We start from the raw sequence: 22,562 nt of genomic DNA, 5'->3' as shown, positions 1-22,562 counted from the left end.
ATAATTACCACACACAAAAAACGCAAAAAAAACCTAAAAACAAAAAAATGCTTCATCTATTTTGTGACAAGACTTTTAGAGATCTATATTAATGGTTAATAATATTTATTTTAAATTGCAATGATAATGTCTTTAAATAATTACAACACACACAAACACTACCCACAAAAAAAAGCTTCATCTATTTTGTGACAAGACTTTCAGAGATCTAATATCAAACCAACAACAATTTTTAGAGTGTCAGTCACTTTTGGGAAATGAGAGGAAACGGTAATGAGTCTGCCATCACATCCTCTGAGAACTATAAACAGAGCGCTACAGTATGGCGGTAGCGGCACATTGACAGGATGTTCCAGTGCACTGACTGGTCTAAGGCAAGGCTGAACCTCACCAGCTGTGTGCGGGTGGAGCGACAGAGTGATGCAACATTGTGTAATGCCAGACTGGGCAGATAACCATGATTCTAACTCCATTTTTCCCCCTTCAATCCTTTAAAAATGTACTCATTCTGAAACACATATCAATCCGATTCTCCACACATATTGTACACAACATTGTCTCTAGAAACCTGTGGCTTATAATCGAAAATAAGATCAAAAAGGCAGACGGTCTCATTAAAATAGCGTTGTTATTTCTAGAGACAATCTATAGGCAATTTCTCTATGGATTGAATTTATTTAACCCACTTCCTGTGTGAATCTCCTGCGATGCAAGCTTCTGCAAAAAACACTTTCACATGGTAAATTAAATTCTGAAGTACACGGCTGCACTGCAAATGACAGTAAACGAGGAAGTGCCAAAAAAAGATACCAGCCAATGGCAAAACAAAAGAAAGCGGAACGAGTGCAAAGAGTAGAACAACATTTGAACAATGTTTTGTTTTTGCACACATTTAATTTAATATAAAACAACTGATAGCGTTCAAAATAAATTTGAATAAAACAGAAGTACCCTGCATCTGTATTGAGTTTAATATTATTATCATATCAAATTGTGTCCTTTTACACTCATACAGACATGCACTGAAAATTTCATAAACTGTTAGCCTTTTATGTTCAAACAGGAGTCCGACAAGGATGGAGAGACTCTAGAAGTGACAACATGTAGGATGCAAAAGGAGATTTCTGAATAGTTAGATTTTATGTAGCTGATGTGGAGTTATCTTCTAGTCATTGCTTGACAGGCATATTCTGTCATGATAATCTATAAATCGCGTTCCCGGGGGTGGGGTTTATGTAAATTTTAGGGAAGAATGTCCGGTAGTCCCTTATTTTATTTTATAAAATAGTTATTTAGTTATTTTTTCCACACATTTAGAAAAGTCGTGACCCCAAGTTGGGAAACTATGTAAAAAATAATATATAAGAGAAAAGTATAGTGTACAGAGCAGAACTGAGTATGTAATGGAATAGTATAGAATGTAGAACATAGAAAAAGAGTACAAACTAGAATAGATTAATAGATGAAGTACAGCATATTAACAAGAGTAGAGTGTATAGAAAAGAATAAAGAGTATAGAATGTGTAGAGTTGAGTATATAATACAGATTAGAGTAGAGAGCAGAATATAGAACAGAAGGATCAAGTAAAGAGGATAAGTGTAAAGTATGAAGTGTAGAAAAGATTGGAATAGAATTAAAGAACAGTAGAGTATAAGAGTAGAATATACAATGAAAAAGAAGAGTAGAAGCTACAATAGTACAATAGAAGAATAAAGAAGACCATAAAGGAAAGAGTGCAAAAGATTAAAATAGTTGTAGAATAAACAGTAAAGAACTAAATAAGAGTATTGTAGAGAATAAGATAAAGAAAAAAAAGAATAAAACAGAAAAGAAGATTAGACAATAGAGTTAAAGAAGATTATAGAGTTGAAAAGAGTTCTATACTCTATAATAAGGGATGTGCTCTTACTGGTGCAGAGGAAAGCATCTTTAGTGTTGATGGGTTTGTTGCACTGATGGCAGAGGATTGTGGGCATTGCCATGATGGCAGTGAAGAGGTGCCCATTTGAGGATCTCCTCTCCTTGTCTTTGGCATCTTTATCACGCTCCTTATTCTTATCTTTCTCCTTCTCCTGCAAAATACAAAACAAAAGGTGAATAAATAAATGTAAGTGTAGTTGTGTGATGTACAGTGCTTTCAGCATTACAGCAGCTGGCAGACAGTCAGAGCGGTGCATTAGACTCAATTACAGCAGGGTCCCGGCACAGATGTGAGATTAAATGGGAGCGGGGCACATCCGTCATAAAACTCACAGTGTCAGCAGACCATTACTGACCATCCATCAGAGGAGAAACCTCATCAGTTCCACAATCAATAATTGATTCATTTTCATTCATTTTCATCTATCACCTCCAACTGCAGGGATGAAACACACTTCAACACATTCTCAACATCTCTTGCACATGTATCTATCGCTACTTTATCAACATATACCATATCTACCTACTGTATCATCCATCCACACACCCATCAATTTATCCATCCATCCACCCATCTACCCAACTACCTATCCATCCATCCACCCACCAATCCATCCATCCACCAATCCATCCATACATCCATACATCCACCAATCCATCCATCCACCAACCAATCCATCCATACACACACCAATCCATCCATACACCAATCCATCCATACACCAATCCATCCATACACCAATCCACCAATCAATCCACCCACCCACCCACCAATCCATTCATCCATCCATCCATCCATCCAGCCATCCACCAATCCATCCATCCATCCATCCATCCACCAATCCATCCATCCATCCATCCATACATCCACCCATCCATTCACCTATACATCATCCATCCATCCATCCATCCACCCACCTATACATCATCCATCCATCCTTACATCCACCAATCATCCATCCACCCACCTATACATCATCCATCCACCCACCCATACATCATCCATCCATCCATCCATCCATCCACCCACCTATACATCATCCATCCACCCATCAATCCACCCATCCATCCATCCACCCACCTATACATCATCCATCCATCCACCCACCTATACATCATCCATCCACCCATCCATCCATCCATCCATCCACCTATACATCATTCATCCACCTTTCCATCCATCCACCCACCTATCCATCATCCACCCATCGATCCACCTATACATCCATCCATCCACTAATTTATCCATCCATCCACTTATACATCCATCTATCACACACCTATCCATCCATCCACCCACCAATTTATCCATCAATCCACCTATACATCCATCTATCTACCCACCTATCCATCCACGCACATATCCATCCACCCACCCACCTATCCATGCATCTATCCATCGCCCACCTATGCATCCACCTATACATCCACCCATCCATTCACCCATCCTTCTTGTTTCTCTGACAGCCCATGATGTGTCAAAACCACAGACAATTACAGTAATGAACTTGAGAAAAAGACATCAAGTGGAACCACAAACCAAGGATTGTGGCAATTTTTACAGACCACCCTGATTACAAAATCCTGTCTGATCTGCTCCTACAGCAAACAGAACTATACCAAGATTATGATCACATGCAAGCCAAAACATTTTTAAAAAAGAACTCAAAAGGATTAAAAGGTGTCTGATAAGCTAATTCTTAGTATCCCATACCTGCTAAATAAGTAAAAGTTTTGTGCAAATTTACTGAACTAGTATGGCAGCGAGTATGGTCGGGTGGCTTAATATTACAACATTAGAAAAAGTAATTTGGCTAAAAATTGTATTAGAAGGAAGAGGGGCAAAATGCACTTCCCAAAGAGTTTAAACAAGCCTAAATTGTAAAAATATGTCGAAGCCAACAATAAGTCCAACAATAATAAACAAAAAAGCAACAGAAGTAATTCAAGTATTTCACAACTGGGGTGGAACGATGATCACAGCACATAAAAAGTTAAAACAAGTTGCCAAGCCAATTAAATAAATGTTACATCAAACCTCTAAACATAATATTCACAAACACCACTACTGTACATCAAACACATGTCTCTTTTCAATATTAATGATGAAAAAGACTTATAACAAGAACAATATATCAGTAACAATATTTGGTCTTTGGTATCACAGTCCTACCTCACTCAGACCACCAGTATTCTTGATCTTCAGTGACCGCCCCTGCGGTAAAAACCTACGACACAACATAGACATCCCAGATACTGGTAGCCAGTAAGTGCACTGGCCTGAAGGTATAGCAGATGAGGTTGTATCTGTCTACACAAACACACAAGTTCCCATGACGGAGTGCAGGCGAGTCAGCCAGAGGAAGTGACTGCTGCAGTTTCTTTCTGTCGTCTTTCACATTTGGGCTCAACTTAAAGAAACAGTGCACTTCCTTTTACCGAAGACCCTCCCTAGTACAAGCGACAGCTTGTTTGTTTGCTTTGTGTTGCCCATTTGATCTGAATCTAAATTCCAATCGACACTGCAATTAATTCAGACCCAAGGAGACAATGTGACAAACAATTAAAATGCATTTCCTGTCTACATCACTGACCTAGTTACCAAAACCATATGGTTAAGCATAAATCAAGGCTGTAGTATTCTTAGGTCAAAAAAGTGCATATAAACTCCTAAATAATCATATCTAAAGCACTGAACCATATATGGTGGCCCAGCTGATTCATGTAGACAACTAAAATATGTCATTAAGGTTCTCTGTAACGGTGTGGTAATAGATTTTAACATGAATTTGTTTTCACAGAATTTCAGGAGCTGTAAAGTGTCTGTGAGTGAGTATATTTAAACAGAGCATTATAGAGACCACAGCTTGCTTCGACATCCTGTTGAACTTCCCTACTGTGAGCCCTTACACAGACAAAGAGTGCACAACGTTGCCTGCGCAAGAGCAAACTGCAAACATCTAACAACCTTAGATAGTGCAGGGGTTGCTGAACGCTTTCACACCATCAGCGAACTCATCGTCGACAGGAACCACAGAAAACCACAAAGTTAAATAGCAGATGCATGCTGCATTATCTCAGAATGATATGTGCCAAAATAAATGATAAAATCTGTTTCCACTTAAGGGATCTGACACGCAGTAAATATATATATATATATATATATATATATATATATATCCTATGCAAACCCTAACCTCTAATCCATTATATACCAACCTTGCTCTTCTTGCTCATCTTGCTCTTGAGGTAACTGAATGTCCTGCTCACTTTGGTTCCTACAACTTTGCCTTCACTGTCACTCGGTAAAGGACCCGGATCCTCTTCTGATATACTGAATTAGACAAAAAGGAACATAAAAGGGTGAGATTTGAAACTGGCAATATTGTTGGAGCTGTGGCGTAGTAGTTATACATGTGTTTTGAGTCTGACACAATATTTATTGGTTTCATTTACAGTGCTGGGTAGTAACTGTAATCTGGATTACATAATCACAATCCAAAAATGATATACTTGAAATTAGATTATATTACATTTTAAAATATATACTCGTTAACACTATTAGGATGTGATGCAGGTGTCATACCTGTACTCTAATGATCCTGATGTACCTGTGAACGAGCTCAATCCTGAAACGAGAGAAAAACAATTGATTGACATTATTAATGACTTTGCAGTGAGTCTCTGGAGTTCTGTACTTGTACAAAAGAAATTACACAAGCGGTTTTATGGTATGAATAGACTCTAAGGCACAGCCCTGCAGAGAACAAAGTGAGGCAATTTATCAAGCGAAATGGCACATTTATACAACATTGAAAAAGTATCCATTGTTCTGCAACCACAAAAACTGTTAAAGATGAAATGACTGATCATGTTTTGGAAGGACTGGAGAAACTTGCTTATATTGTTTTTGCCTTCTGTAGAAAACGATTACACTGTGTTTGTACAGTAGGTTGTTTATGATATCTCTGACAGAAGGGTTTGGCTCAGCTATGTACAGTTCAAGAAAAAAGAGAGTAAAAAAAATATAATACAATCAATCATTTTTAAGTTTTTCTCTTAGTTCTAGTGTTGACAGTTACTGCTTTAGCCTGTAGGGTCAGTATAATTTACAATGCATATAAAGATATAAAATGTAATGCAATGTATATCTAAACAATTAAAGCTAAACATCTTAAATAAAATTAAAAAATGCTGTACAGACCATTGATGCAAGCAGATATTTGCATGGATTTGCCATGTTCAGGTGACAGCTTTATATGCCTTTTTGGCTATCTAGACATTTCTTACAAGGAACTCTTAAGCAGCTGTGAAATCTAAAAGCAGTGCTATGAAATGTGATTATGTGGATTTGAATGACTTTGAAAGACATAGTGAGAGATGGAGCCAATGGAAAGAAATTATACAGACGTGGCAATGTCTCATTTGGGAGACCCGCTATCCGTGACATCCGTCCAATAATCCACAGGAATGACTTGAGTAAAAGTATGTGCTTACTAAAATACCATTTTTCTGTCAGATGAGGGACTATGAAGGATTCTTGGCAAACGCATCGCAAACACGCGCTTCCGCTGCATATACTTAATGAGTGTTGTTGCGTTACTGCGGCGTTAACAAACCACAGCACTCAAGGGGGTGATGTACCTTAACTATATCTGTGCCAGTAAACCAGATGTATTATAATTCAGAAAGCTAGTTGTAAACTTGTCAACAACTTCACGAACTTTAACCCACTCAGCAAGGTTTTCTTCAAAGTATTGATCAAAAAGTGATATAAAAAAGTGCAATAAATGGATCACCAGACAACATGTACATTATACACAAAGTTCATTAAGTTATTGCAAAAAGAAATTTCAAAAAATCTAATTTTTATTATTTTGGCACTTCAGTCAATCAGTGTTAATTTTCTACCATTTTTTATAACCCATAGGTTAGATAAATCCAGATAGATAAAATAATTCAGGCAGATCAATAACTCAACACATGGGACAATTTAAATAAATATTTAAATAAATTAATAATGACTGAATAGGTGTTTTAGAAAATAATTGAAGGGGCCAGTCTGATCAATAACTTAGTGACACAAGGGAAGTAGGGGGCACACTTCACATTAAGCAGGGGTCGGAAAGGGGCCACGCCAGGCATTGTGGGATATTCTTTTACTTACTGACTGCCTCCTCCTCATCACTTGATGAAGAGCCAATAGAAAAGAGAGTTTTAGATTTGGGGAGCATGGGCGAGATGCTGAAGGAGAAGGAGATTCGCCGCTTGGGTCGTGGCCGTCCGATCGCTGGTGGGTTCCATGATTGCATGGGCAAAAAAGATCAAAGCAGGCGTTATAATGAAATTGGGTGCTAATACACTGGCAGTAAATGTCCACTCCCTTAAAGAGACACCACAGTGAAAGGGAACAACGGCAGGTCCAAATCTGATCAGTTGAAGAATACCAACAATCCCAGTTGATACAGGACATTTTTTGTAGTATAAAAATCCCAGGACACGAAATCAGGGTGTTAGATTATGACTGAAATATATGACTGAAAGTTTCCACTCCTTCTCTTACCACAAGGGCATGAAAAGAGGTCAGCAGAGAAAAGAAACTGTCTGAACTCTGCAACATCTGATCTAAACTTATTTATATGCTTTATTTAAATTGCTTTTTAAACATAAAATACATTTTTGCATTACAGTGCTGCAGAGCTCAGAGTGGCACAGTGAGACGCAGAATAGGAAACCAGAGAGGGTGTTTAAACTCACCATCCAGGTCTTTCTGACTGATGGCCAACATGGAGACAGACTTGGTGAGAATGGGTTGTGAAGGTAGGACACATCTTCGCCCAGAATGGACGGACTTCTGAAAGCAGCATACATGACAAATAAGTCAATCAATGTAAATGCAATATAATTATTACTACAAAATTATGGAAATTGATTGTGGTCATAAACATATCAACAATAAATCAATTTAAAAATATATGATCAAATATAAAAATATAAAAAAAATCTACAAAAGTAATAGTTTCAATGGTTTCAATAATACATGTATAAAATGAATATAAATTAAAATAATATGTTATATCAATAATAATACTATAATATTAAGATCACATATTAAAATATAAATAAATACAATTCTACAAAGTAACATAGTTAGTTTAAATGGTTTTAAATTAACTTACTAAAATATAAAATAAAAAATTATATATATATATATATATATATATATATATATATATATATATATATATATATATATATATATATATATATATAATATATATATATACATACATACAAACCCAGTATCTATTGGTATAAGGTCTCATCTTTCCTTTCACAGAACAAAAAGCTGGACGATAACCAATTATGTTTTAAAAGTGGCGACTCAAACGAGACTGCCTTGCTGTCGGTTATTAAATCTCTACGGATTGCAAGAGCCAATTCCAAATCATCAGTTCTCATGCTGCTATATCAACACAACACTGCAGTGTCAACACTGTATTGGCTCCCTATTAAACATCGTATACATTTTCTAAATATTGCTGATTACTTACAAAGCACTAAATGGTTTAGCTCCCCAGTACTTGAGCGAGCTCTTAACGCATTATAGTCCTTCATGTCTATTCCGACCTCAAAATTCTGGCCAGTTGATAATATAAGAAGAATGGCATCTACGCTAATGCTAGTCTTTCTGCTTATTCCAAGGTTTACTGTAATCAGCTGGATACGGGCCGTATTCAGATCAGATGGTGAACCTGCACCTTGACACGACAACAACGCATGATGTAGTCAGCCGGATCCGGGCTGTATCCAGATCAGATGGTGGACCTGCGTCTAGACACGACCACAACGTAGTCGTATATTCGGATTGTTCCAATCCAATCTGACTTCTGACCTATAATGCTGCCTATTAATATTCAAAAATAATACTGATCTGCCTGAATTGACACCATAATAGGAGAAGTGAACTGAGCTTGACATCACAGTTTTCTCCAGAGCGGCTAAATATATATATATATAAATTAACTAAATTAATAACTTTTTTACAACAAGATGAAATATCACTTAGCTCACTTGAGCTGGATTGTGACACTATTTTATTCTGGAAACAAACTTTGTCACATTTATTTCCTGGTATCCCTGTAAAGCTGCTTTGAAACAATCTGTATTGTAAAAAGCAATATATAAATAAATGTGACTTGACTAGATCTATCTGCAGCTTTTGACACTTAATCATCGGATCCTTGTGTCCACCCTCTCATCACTAGGCATTACTGGAACTCCACTTTGCTGGTTTGAATCTTATTTTACAGGTAGGTCTTTGGAATCCAAAATACATCAACTGGTCACAGGGGTACCTCAGGTTTCAGTTCTTGGACCCCTCCTCTTCTCCATATAGACTACTGTGGCGAACAGGACAAGGCCGAGGGACGTGAGAGAACGGAGCAAGGCCGGTGGTGCGAGTGTTAATGAACGACAACTGTGACCACACCGGTCTCGCATCTCTCACGGAGGAGCGGAAGCATAAAGGAGGAGCGACGACGTTGATGATCGAGAGAGGAACAGGCCTGTGTTTTGGTTTGTGTTTGTTTTATTTTAATAAAGTTTGTTTAATGTTCACCGGTTCCCGCCTGCTTCTTCCCTGAACTTTGTTAAAACTACATTATTGGGACCCATTATACAGGTTACTTCTACCATCACTATGCTTATGACACAAAGCTCTACTTTTCATTTTAACCATATGATCCTACGGTAGCTGCACAGACCTCAGACTGCCTGGTGGACATTTTGGGTAAAATGGATGAAAGAACATGCAAACACATGCAACTCAACTTAGCAAAGACAAAACTTCTCGTCTTCCCAGCCACTTCATCATTACAGCACAATTTCACCGTCCAGCTAGATTCTGCAACAATAATCTCATCGAGTTCGGCCAGGAATCTTGGGGTAATTTTGGATGACTAGCTGACTTTCGAAGACCACATTGCTACAACAGCATGTAGGTGCATCATGCATGTTTGCATTGTACAGCATCAGGAGGATCAGACCCTTTTCTAACTGAACATGCAACAACTTCTCGTCTAGGCCCTTGTCATTTCTAGGCTGGACTATTGGGACACCCTTCATGTACAATCAAACCACTTCAAATTATTCAAAACGTTGCTCGACTGGTCTTCACCGAACCCAAAAGAGCCCATGTCACGCCACCGTTTATCTCTATGCGCTGGCTTCCGCTAGCAGCTTGCATAAAGTTCAAGACATTGGTGCTTGCCTACATGATGGCCACAGGCTCCGCCCCTCTTATCTCCACTCTCTTTTACGAGTTTAACTGCCGTCCAGGAACCTGTGGTCAATAAGTGAGAGAAGCCTCATGGTACCATCACAGAGAAACATCTACTTCATTATATTGTCTATGCTCTCATAATTTTACTCCCTATTCTAGCTTGTACTTTCCTGAGCGATGGCTGAAACTTTGTATTACTAGCACTTCTCATGTTTATTGCCTCTTTATGATGATTCGATTGGTGTATTCCTTAAATGTAAGTCGCTTTGAATAAATATTACTTTAAATGTATTACTTTAAATCAAGTAATATAGTTTTAATAGATTTTGTTACATTAATATAAAATTCATTTGATGTGTGGTCACAGGTGCATATATTGGCTTTTTGTCTATGTCTATGAATGTTGCACTACCAATCAGGTTTCAATGCTGGATCTATCCATTCATAAATGGTATTTTACCTGACTGTCTAAACTACTGCAGTCGCCCAGGTCTGATTCCTGCTCCTCTTCAGTCAGGGACACAAGCGAGCCTCTCTCTTCTTTGTCCAGCTTTGACGGACAGTTTGGTTCCTGGCTGGCCTCCCCTACGTGCTGGATCAGACTTTTCCTTCCTTCCTTCTCTGCTGCAAGTCCTTCCAGGCTGTAACTGTGGAAATAAATATGTAATTATGCCTGAATGTCTTTGCGGATGAGATATTTTAAAAAGGTGAGATGGTGACCACATGTACACACTGAATCACCCAAGATCTTTTACCTTCTTGTGGGTGACATTTAAACACAATATACTGCTAAACACAAACTCATTGAGATTCACATGCACAAAAAAATCGAATGAATACAAGCACAAGTCAACTAGCAAATGATGACAATAAAAGCTTGACCTCAGTCTGTGAAAGCTGGTCATGGCGAATGATAATCCACTGACGCACACTATACAACAAGCCCATGACATTTTCTCAAGCAAAATCATTCAAGCTCTGCCACAAAAATGGTTAGCCATTTTACACATGGTAAAAATCAATACAAAATGTTTTACAGTGGCCTAAACAAGTCTTTTGACACTAAATAAATTTTGAATGCCACTCAATTAAGTATCAAACCAAATTGCATATATTTAGAGCGCAAGCCAACCACTTCAATAAAGGTTATTTGTTGAGTTTTAAATGATAAAAACAGCATACTGTCTAACATACTGTTAAAATTAAGACGACATATATTTTGACACTTTCTCATTGTCAAACATTAGTGTGTCATGTGCATAGCTAATACAATGGACTATATCGGTAGTTGATCAAATGGTTAAAAATAATTACAGAAATGGCTCAGGAAAGTTAGTTCTGGGAAAAATAATAATTTGTTTGCAGATGCCACATTGAATGCAATGCAATTTAGTCATTTAAAGTGCTGTGTAAGTATTCAATAAGTTTTTTGGACTACTGCATGTACAATATCTAAACTACATGCTAAAAAACATAAAATATTTTAAATTTACTTCAAGTTAATTGTCCAGAAAGCAACTTAATGTTGAGTGTGATGTGTTCTGAAATTCTATCTATCAGGAAACACAGGAAAGTGACAATGTGGTAAGATAAAAGTAAAAACATCTCACCTCTCATCAGGTTCTGAGATCCAGATCAATATGTTAGTCATTGTTGACATTAGTTAATATCTGCTGTGATACAGTAGTTTAATCTACTGTTCTGCTAAACGGATTCATGAAAGTGCCCGGTAAGTTTCTGTCTCAGACAATGAAGTAAACGGAAGTGACTGCAAGATTGTGTGTGTGGTCTCAGATGTTTGTCCGGAGAGGAGTGAAGACTAAACCATAGAAAGGAAGTAGACTTACACACGAAACATACAATACACCATCCACATACACCTCCGTCTTTACACAACACACCATTTGTGCTTTCAAAATGCAATTCATGCCGTAACCATTAAAGTTTTCTTTAAAGATTTTAGACACTTCCTCTATTTTTTACCTTCTTTCATTTATTTCGTCGGTTTCTGTGTGCAGGACAACCGAAGGACACCAGCTCATGCTTCATTGTTAAGCACATGAAAGGAGGATGGAAGGATGGATGGATAGAAAGACAAAAGAGAAACTTGTTAGTACAAAGACCAGATCTAAAAGAGGCCCTTGAACATTTAACATTACATAACTTTCTTGTATACTACATCGTACAGGGTTATTATAGTTAACTAAAACCATACAAAACATTTTTATTAGTTGAAATAAAACAAACGTTAATTAAAATATATATATATTTTATTTCAGATAGTTGGCAAGGAAAATGTTAAGAGTAATTGCGACTTTTTAATCTCTTTTTAATCTTTAAACTTTTTAATCTCAATACTTTTTTTCTTGCAGAATTTTGAAAAAAAGACAGAATTGTGTGATATAAACTCGCAATTCTGACTTTATTTCTCACAAAGTTGATAAATTGCAATTATGACCTTTTTCAGACAATTCCAAGTCTATTACTTGCAATTATGACTTTATTTCTCACAATTTCAAGTTTATATCTCACAATTAAATCTTTTTTGAGTTTAGGTATAAGCTCAGAGTTCCGAGATATAAACTAAGCTTTGCAAGAAATAAATTCAGAATTGTGAGAAATAAATTCAGAATTGCGAGTTATAGACTAGTGAGTTTATATAACACTGACACTGTAAACTAAACGTGTTTAACTTCGAAGAGATTCACGGGATGTTTTGATGAGATCAGTTAGTGACAGTTTTTTCCCACTGCATATGGTGCACACGCCACAACATAGCATTTTAACTATTTCCATGGACCATTCAGAAACAGTTTGATTGGGCCCCTGAGCGGAAAGAGTGAAAATGGATGATGGTACCTTCTCCTATGCCCTGCAGACCTGCGCTCCACTTCACCTCCTGACGAACTGGAAAAAGTGATGGATGAAAATGATGAGGAGAAGATGGATAGACAGAAATAATGAAACAAAAATTAATATGAAGAGTGGATGAGATGATTGACAGCCCTAGGAATGTTTACTAGAATGATGATTAAACAAGAGTAAAAACATTCAAATATAGATGCAAAAATACATATGCACCACTACAGACATTTTTGGATGATACAAATATCTGATAAAGATTTATTTTTATGTTGTAATTATGGTCAATATAATAAATTAATAATAACATATAGTCAATATAATAAAATTATTCTGGTTTTACAGTCTTTTTCGGTTTAAAATATACATAATGTTTATTGTATTTTATACTATATTTGTATAAAATATAATATGGAAAGAAACACAACCCAAAGGTTCCAGGCAAATAATTTTACGTCGATAAATAAAAAAAGATAGTGGATTTATTGGATGTAAATTAATAGTTCATTTCAGAAAAAAATGGATGTATTGAGTTCTCTTCAGCATGAAAAGTAACAACCATAATGTTAACCATGATGTTCCTCTTTTTTGTCTTTCTGAGTATAAGAGGTCATCTGTTTTATCTTTGGCATGAACAAAGTCTTGTGTGACCTAAATACAGCTCTTTCTTTGCAAGCAGGCAGATGTTCTGTGAGAAAGCCCACAGAGGAAAGATCCATCACACTACTGGGATTTCCCTTCATAAACATACAAACACATTCACATACACACTGCCAATGACTCAGGGGAAAGCTGTACACAAAGCAAAACTAATGCAAAGATGATGGGACAAAAACCAAAACTGAGCAACTGTGTAAAATGTATGCTACAGTATGTATATATCTGATTGCATTATAAAGATGAATACAATGAATGATCAGGCAGAGGTGGGCGGCATATTGGGCTTGTGTTTCCATAATGCTGTAATAATGTTATCAGATGTTTTACAGGCATCTTGCGTGTGTTAAATGTAAAACATTTACCAAATATATGCATTTAAAATGTAGTCTCTCTCTTATTTATAATATATATCATGATAGTGCTGACAGTTTATGTCTTCTAAACTATATATCAGATAACAGAAGCTAAATAGTCAAATTACACATGTGTCGTTCAGTTATTTCAATTAGTATGCTAGCTAACTGGTTAGCCAACCAGCTTAGCATACCCCCATCTGATTAGAATAAGAGCTTGAAATACCACAAACTGATTAGCCTGCTATCTCAGCATTTCTCTACCTGATAACTTTTGATTATTTTCCAGAAGTAGATACTGCGATATGTTTTGGAACATTATTAGCCTGCTATCTCAACGCACCGCTAACCGATTAGCCTGGTAGCTTAGCAAACTAACAAGGTAGCTTCCATTACTAAAGAAGGACAATCTAAAATTATCTTTTGATTATCTAAAAGAAGATATTGCATTATGTTCATCATAACAAATGGCTACCTTTTAGAGTTTAAGAGGGATAGGATTCTCTAAATGTGCACTACAACGGACTGTGATGTAAAACTAAAGTCATTTAGCTATTTAAGAATAGTTCAAACCCCTCAAAATGTCGTAACCCCAATGTCCTATTTCAAGAGGGCAGAAAATTGCTGTTTGCATACCGCAAAGTGACTTTTTTTGACATGAACGCTTTGTGTATGTGTACAGACGAATGTGAACCCTTTCAAAGTATACTCCATACTATAACGTGTGCAAACAGTCGCTCAACACATGCCCACTAGAAATATGATAAAAAAAAATATAAAAAAACATTTTTTTTTTGTAATGTCTGTCATTTTTGACTGTAAAACCACAACCATGGCTGCATGATGACAATACTTACATCACGTGAACTGTACGCATATCCCAGTGTATGTGTAAAAACCAAAGTACACTATGTGTTTAAGTCACAAAACCATCATTTTTAGCAGTGGAGATTCATACCTGCGCTGACTAATCTCTGTCTCCCCTGCTGAATTTTTGCCCGGGCCCCAGCTGTGCCTGCGGAACGGAGACAGGGATCGTATGGAGGTGCGTAAAATGGCCGACCGCTCCGGGACATCAGTCAGACGGTCCTTTTTTTCTTCCTCCTCCGTTTCTCTAGAAATGGGTGAAGCTCCAGGGGAAGTGGGATTTTCCTGACAGGTGTCTGATGCAGGGGTCTCTGTGCTGGCCTGAGGGATGGCACTAGGGGTCCCCAGACTGGAGCTGTCATCTGTAGAGGACGAGTAGGTCATGGACACACCGCTGGTGAGTGTGACACTGTCCTCACCCTTTGATGGAGAAAGAGGACGACAATTAGAGTTTGCAATGTAATCACGTTTGGAAGACAGCTAGTAAGACTGGGATTTTGGACCAATGAAACTGCACTGTGGGTTGAGCTTCCCAACCTAATACAATGAAAATCACACGTAGCGCCTGGTTAGGACAAGTGTATGTGAATTTTGCGAATGACTGCAGATGACGTACCACCTTTACATCTGCAGTGTACATACAAGCAGACTCATTTTTTTCCCTGCAAACCCCGTGGAGTCTCAGAGTTCTTTCCATCCTTATAAAGCTTACATAACATTGAAACACACACAGCCCTAACACTCATTTCTATTCACAGCGGCTCATTCGTTTCCTTGCATGCTGAGACCGCAGCCAGGAGAGGGGTGTGGTGAAGGGGTCACTTCCAGCACACAAGTCAAGCTCAGGTGAAGAGCCTCTAACTGCTTTCAGAGCTTAGAGAAAATGTAAGCATGCTACATGAAATTCCATGTACAATTCCAAGAGAAAAAGTAGGCTAGTTTGGGGGCCATATAAAGCTAATGTCCTCCAAAAAAAAACTTTTAGCCAATATAAGCATTTAAATATTTTCTCTTCTGGCAAAATGAAGCAAAAACATCAAGTTTTGACTAATAAATTGCTCTTTTGAATGAGAATTTGTTTTATCTTTGCATTGTGTCAAACCTAACTTAGCATTGCATACTGCTAGCTGCTTAGCCTGTTCTCTCTGCAAACTGTTAGCCAATTAGCCTGGCTGGTTAACATACCAATAGCTAATTAGCCTGCTAGCTTAGCTACAATAGTTAAGAACAGCCGGGTTCCAGAAGTAATATGGGAATTGATATATAAAGATAACTTAAAAACTGTTAAAGCTACAAGGTTGTTAATCAACAGTATATGCTTTTGTTGAAGCCATATGCTCACATTATATTATATTTCAAATTGTTTCTTTATCATCTTGTCCAATTCCTGGTGAAAAACTACATATAATACCCATAATTCTGCAAAGAATTCCCCACCAATCAAAGGAAAAAAGCCAATTCCCATAAAGCACTGTGAATGACGTAGTTTAGTCAATCTCACTATGCTCTCTAACTAAAAATGTTAAATATTTGAATCAATAGTTTTATATTGTAACAGTCACAAACCTACCGAGCCCCTAAAGGGACATGGTGGTGGAAAAAATTTGGGATGGGAGACTAATTTTTTTTTCAAATCTTTTGCGTTGTCTCCCAAAACTTTAGTGGAACTTTAGTTTTTTAAATCCCTATAAGAAAACTATTACCGGAAGCAAAGCGTCTGAAAAAGTGTCCGGGCACTAATGAACTCTGTTGCTTTTGAGCCTCAACTATGAGAAAAATACTTCCAACGCACAAGCTTAGCTTAGAAACCAAGCTACATAAAATGTCACTTGTGTGAAATGTGTGGGGAGGAAAAGGAACCACTTGAGATGAGCCTATTCTGCTTTTCAAAAAAGGATTGTAAAAAAATATAGAGGGAAGAAATATACTCACCACCAAGTAAACCAAACATTACAGTTCTCAAAAAAATACTGTTATTCTCTGCAACTTGTACCCCTTTCACACAGAGATTCCGGAAAATACACAGATAATGTGTCCCAGGATTTGTCCCGGGATCGTTTGATTTTGGGTCATTCACACTGCCAGTGATTTTCCATAAGCTGTGAGCGCATTCACACAATGGCAATGTTACTAGGTACCAATCCCGGCATCGATCCCGGCATCAATCCCGGAACGTGTTTGCGTTCACACAGAAGGCACTCTAGCAATTTTACAGCAATTTCTCGGGATCAACGGGTTGTGTGAAAGAGGCTTTGCTAAGAGCAACACTTAATTGTCTAAGTCTGTGTTAAACATCTTTAAATTGAGGCAAGGAGTTTAAGGGTGGAGAAATTCGCAGGGAAACTCTAAGAGGAGGTGGGAAAAAAAAGGAGGAAGCATGTCTGAGGATGAGGTCATAATAATGGCCTTGGCCCACCGACCTGCTCACGTCACATGATATGATGTCAGTGGAGCAAGATGTTGTGTGTAGATCACCAATGAAAATGAGATGTATTATATAACCGCTTTATCTGGCAGAGGCAAAAGCGAGGAGTTCCGCTTGGCAAAGAGACATAGAAACAAAACAAATAGCAACTCTGCTTTGAAAACAAACAGAATTGGGTGATATTGGAAACAACGAAAATCCGCACCCACCTTATTATTAAAAACTATGTCCTCGCCCAAATCCTGGCTAAAGAGAGAGTCGCCATCGCTGACAGACCCTCGCATGGGGCTCGCTGAGTCTTTGTGACGTACGCTCTCGGGTGAGGGGGTCGAAGGGGGGAATTCTGGAGAAAAAAAAAATATTCAGGAACAACATGAGAATGTTGAATAGCAACAGAAGAAGAATAAATATAAAATAAATCAGACCAGACTCGATTATCACGGACTGAATCAAAATACAGCCTGAAAGTGAGTCATTTGAGTCCATTGTGTTGCATCTTTTCTCGCAATCGTCGCAGACAGGATGTTGATGTCATCTACTTAAATAGATGATCTTATTTGACTAGTGGAGTCTTTTGTATTGACAGGAAGACATTCATTTAGTCTTTGGAGGATGTGTATGTCGTTTCCCATGTGACACAATGTAGGCACTATTTAGATTGGACACAGTCTGAGCAAAGAGGGCATCCTTTCTTTTGTAGCATGCTGGAAGATGTATGAAAGAGGTTTTTGTGTTTTGTTCTGGATGTAACTTTTACACATAAACTAAACCTGTGTGATGCAATGTTGAGTTGTTGACGTCAAGCGCTGTAAGTTCAGTAAAACTATGTGGTATTTCAGTGTAAATTTATGGTTAGAAGCCACATAAGTTTCGTAAGTGCTAACATGAACATCCTCAAAGACCATGAACATTTGGGTTACCAACTTGATATTCAATGCAAAACCAGTTGGTTACCTGAGCTCACTGAAGTGGATTTCTTCTCCTGGAGTCCAGCATCTCGACTGGCATCAACCGAATAAAACGTCTCTGTCTCTCTGTGAATCTGCAATGAGAAAATCATTCCAGTTAAGAGTGTGTCATTTCATGTCAAAAATTACTCTAAAAGCTGTTAAGTTGTCTGATCTGTATATTCTGAACGTATAATATTCATACTTGTCATATAAAAAATACTAGTGATTGGTTGTCTAAATCTGATTGGTTGACAAATGTTCTAAGGTGTGCAATTATTTTCTGGGAAACGGTTAGTAGTTCCAGACAGGTCTTGACCGTATTATTAGTTCACTTTCACTTTGCCAAATGATTTTAGTTGTTTCAAAAGCTCCTTACAGCCTACAACAGCAAAAGAACCACAACCCACAATGACAAAAAAAAAAAATATATATATATATATATATATATAGTAAACAACAGGATAAAAACAACAAATTATTTCCATGTTTTTTGACACAAAAATACATTTTACTATGTACGGAAAGCACATACTCTATTTCTCCCACTCAAACGCACACGCATACAGTACAGACACACACTTGCACAGAAACGTGTTGTCAGTAAAATAGTTTAGCAACTTTAAAGCTACATGGCTTTTCTCACTAGCGAGGTAATAGCGGCGCTGTTCTTGGAGCAGATAAACTTACAGTTTTGCTATTAGTAGAGACGCTGCTGCCGAACGCTGTTGAAAGACTCAGGTAATTCACAGATTCTTAATCTCTCTCTCCATCTCTAATAACTGCATTAATAACTGCATAATTGAAAGAAAAATTAAGGTAATCAAGATAACGATCATTTGTTGTCAACTGAATATTTTTAATTGTGCATAGTCAATCAAACTGTAGGCCTAATTATTTAAAAATGTAAGCAGAAAGGTGAAAAATATTTTATTGTGTGTATTTAGACTACATAGCATTTTATCTACGAAATTAGCATTAGCAGGACAAAGGTTACACAATTTTATTGGCAACATATCTAAAAATGTAATTTACACCATTTCTATCCCACATTCAGACAAAACACTTAATTAAAGATGTTGGAAATGACATTTGTCAGTTTAGAAAAATTGCAATAATAATTTTTTTTTTAAATAAATTAGATTTTGTAAAGGTATTGATTTTCTCAAATGCATAATATTCTCAAGATCCATCATCTGCAAAAAAATAATTCTAGAATCCAGCAGGACATACAGTACTGATGCATCAGGTGAAAGATGGTTTCCTCTGCAACCTAAAACCAGGACAAGTATGTCAATGGTTTCGACTTGGACGGCTAAAGCATTTTCCTTCGACCACAGAAGAATTCACTTTCTGGATGAAGAAATGTGCCTTTCTTCAGCTCGTGAACAGAAATATTAGCATTGGTAAGAGCGTCTACCTCCTGAGAGAGTTACATGAGGTTGTAAACCCTCAAGGCTGTGATTTGGGGTAGGAAGGGTTTCTGGGGGCATGTGTGGGGCATTCAGAACAAACCTAGAGGTATGTGACCCACGTGTAAACATCGCGGCCCACTAACGTTCAACATAGAGCAGCTGTGAACGGGCCATAGAGGGCTAGTTTTAGGCTACTTTAAGGACAAAGTGGTCACCGTACAATAGTGCTGCCGGAATGATGTAAATTTGTAGGTCAACCCGGAACTTGGCATTACAGTGGTTCCCTCAACTAAAAACACAATAGGATTTTTACATAGGCTTTTGTTTTGTTGTAAAAAAAGAAAAAAAAAAGCTCTGTGATCAACACAAGATTATGATAGGAACGCATTTTGTCTATCAAGATAATTTTCACAAATTAACACCATTTTTACACCAAATTATAATATTATTATGTATCATTAGTAGTATTACTACTATGGTATTACTACCACCTGATACATCAATATAATGACTATACAGATGCACTAGGTAGATAATAATAATAATAGTGAATATGGTGTTAATAGGCCAAATGTTTTTATTTATATATCCACTACATAAATATTATAGATACATAATAATATAAAAATAAATGTATATAAATAAATTCATATATACATAAATCCAAAAACATTAACACTGTAACACCATGATACTTTTTAGTTAGTGTAATCAAAGAAGAGCTACAACACCAGCTGTAACATAGTATAGAAAGATCAAAAGACCATGAAAAAGAAGAACATCCCTGTGGCGGAAACAGAAGCTTAGAAACCTTCCTGTGTAGCTCATCTGCATGGCCATCATCGGCTCCATTCAGGACTCATTACACCTACACACACCCGTCGTAAGCATGTGACACACGCTCAACTCCCACGCTTAGTGTGTACCCGCTGTGTGCACGCACGTGTGTGTGGCTTCTGGTCATAGACCTCCTTTGTTTGGTCATTGGTGGATGGACACTGCTCTAGTGTGGCAAGCAAGAGGGGCGTGGGCTTTTCAATAGAGCCGTCAACAGCTGCAGCCTCTTAACTCTCAGAGAGTGAGATGCAAGTAGAGAAACAGAAACAAATACTGAAAAAAAAAAAAGAAATGGGAAGAATAGCTGGTTGAATCAGTTTCTTTATGTGTGGTCAAGAATTCCTGAGCTGTGATCTAGAAAAAAAACTAAATCAAGCAAAAAACAAACTAATCAAACAAACTAATCAAACAATCTAAAACAAAACAGAAAAAGCCCAAATAAAACAAACAAATTTAAATAAAACAAAACTATGTATGAGAAGAGAACTAAATGGAAAAATAAAACAAAATCAACAAAACCTCAAAAAATAAACCAAGCCAAAAACAAACAAATCAAACTAACTAATACAAAACTCCAAATAAAATAAAAAAAATGTAATTAAATAAAACAATAACCGAACAGACAACTAAATGAAAAAACAAAAACAAATAAACAAAACAAAATCCCCCCCCCCAAAAAAAAAAATTTGAACAGACAATTAAAAAAAGAAGAAAATAAAAACAAAAAGCCCAAACAAAACAAACATGTAAAAAAAAAAAAAAAACTAAGACAACTAAATAAAAAAACTCAATCAATCAAACAATTTATATATATATATATTCTTTTTTTGCCACTTTTATTTAAATGGGTGCGAAAAGATGAGGGGATGGTATCAGTAAATAACACAAGCTGGATTTAAACTCTGGTCGTCTGCCTAAGTATCACCACATAATGTGTCGGGCCACATATCTAATTGTTTTAATGAAGACACGCCATCATGGAATCCAGAAAAGTGATTCATGGCTGTAATGTTTCACTGTTGTTCAAGAAAACATGTCATTCCCAGTCCCAGTAGGTTCTGACAGGATCCAGACAGCACAGAGAGTCTTATACCATCTGGAACTTAGACATGCAAGCATGTTATGTTTACTGATCCCAGAACAGACATCAACCTCAATCTGACAAACAAAATCATACAAACACACTGTCCCCAATCCTTCAATCTTTATTGTGAATGATAAACTTGTCTTTGAGTGGGAAAGCAAATGAAAAGTCTCAAGTTCAGAGCACTCAGTTTCAGCCAATTAAACACATCCACAAGCCTGCACACTCGAAAACTAGTGTGTATCTGGATTTATATTACCAAACGCTCAAAAATGTGTTTACGCGGACAAATTTGGAAAGAACTGGGATACTGTTCTGATATTTTATGTCAGTTTCACAGCTTGGTAATAATGATAATGGATGTAACAGACACACACAGAAACACTTCCAACCAGACACCGTTTCTACCAATTACTGAATGAGTCGTGAAAATCAGTCCACAAATGTGGCATTTAGAGCCAGTGTGCAGTAATGGAAATATGTAATGCCTCATACTGACCAAATGCTAAACATATGCCACAGACAGAAACAGTCAGCCAGAGTCCTGCTCTTTGATCAAGACGGGTTTGATTATTATTCAGGATACACGCTTTAAGGATAACTCGGCATAAACAAAGCATAAATAAAGATTTGTCAGGACAGCTATGTTAATATATCCAATCGGTCAACCAATATGGGTTTGTTTTTTAAGGCCAATATCATAAAAGCAAGGAGGCCCACATAGCTCCAATACATCTATAAGTCAACAATTATTCATTTATTCAGCAAAAGTGTCCAATAGCATTGAAAAAAGTGATGATCAACATGTCAGCTACCATAAGGCTACAGATATGGCTGGATTTATCTTACGTGAAAATTTTCCTATTATTTATTTTTTCCTTTTAATCAGGGAAAAACGAAATGTTAA

General features: G+C 37.0%; 1 protein-coding gene across 49 annotated transcripts in view; it reads right to left on the bottom strand.

Moving 5' to 3' along the window:
- The window catches only part of akap13 (A-kinase anchoring protein 13), a 98,903-nt gene that overhangs the window by 15,399 nt on the left and 60,942 nt on the right, over window positions 1-22,562 (bottom strand). For 22 of the 49 annotated variants that reach the window (XM_077210396.1, XM_077210402.1, XM_077210377.1 and 19 more), the window contains exons 9-19: window positions 18,327-18,414; window positions 17,582-17,715; window positions 15,039-15,367; window positions 13,065-13,112; window positions 12,189-12,248; window positions 10,666-10,852; window positions 7,679-7,775; window positions 7,089-7,211; window positions 5,508-5,550; window positions 5,141-5,255; window positions 1,911-2,073 (exon numbers count right to left, since the gene is read on the bottom strand). In XM_077210396.1, coding sequence (XP_077066511.1) covers window positions 1,911-2,073; window positions 5,141-5,255; window positions 5,508-5,550; window positions 7,089-7,211; window positions 7,679-7,775; window positions 10,666-10,852; window positions 12,189-12,248; window positions 13,065-13,112; window positions 15,039-15,367; window positions 17,582-17,715; window positions 18,327-18,414 — 1,387 coding nt within the window. The remainder of the gene's footprint in view (window positions 1-1,910; window positions 2,074-5,140; window positions 5,256-5,507; window positions 5,551-7,088; window positions 7,212-7,678; window positions 7,776-10,665; window positions 10,853-12,188; window positions 12,249-13,064; window positions 13,113-15,038; window positions 15,368-17,581; window positions 17,716-18,326; window positions 18,415-22,562) is intronic. The other 27 variants (XM_077210410.1, XM_077210413.1, XM_077210416.1 and 24 more) reach the window with 3 other exon arrangements.

This window comes from Siphateles boraxobius, unplaced genomic scaffold (assembly GCF_051911475.1).
Source record: "Siphateles boraxobius isolate OS27281-9 unplaced genomic scaffold, OSU_SipBor_1 65, whole genome shotgun sequence".
In the NCBI taxonomy this organism is placed as follows: Eukaryota; Metazoa; Chordata; class Actinopteri; order Cypriniformes; family Leuciscidae; genus Siphateles; species Siphateles boraxobius.
This window is presented reverse-complemented; position numbering and strand designations above follow the sequence as displayed.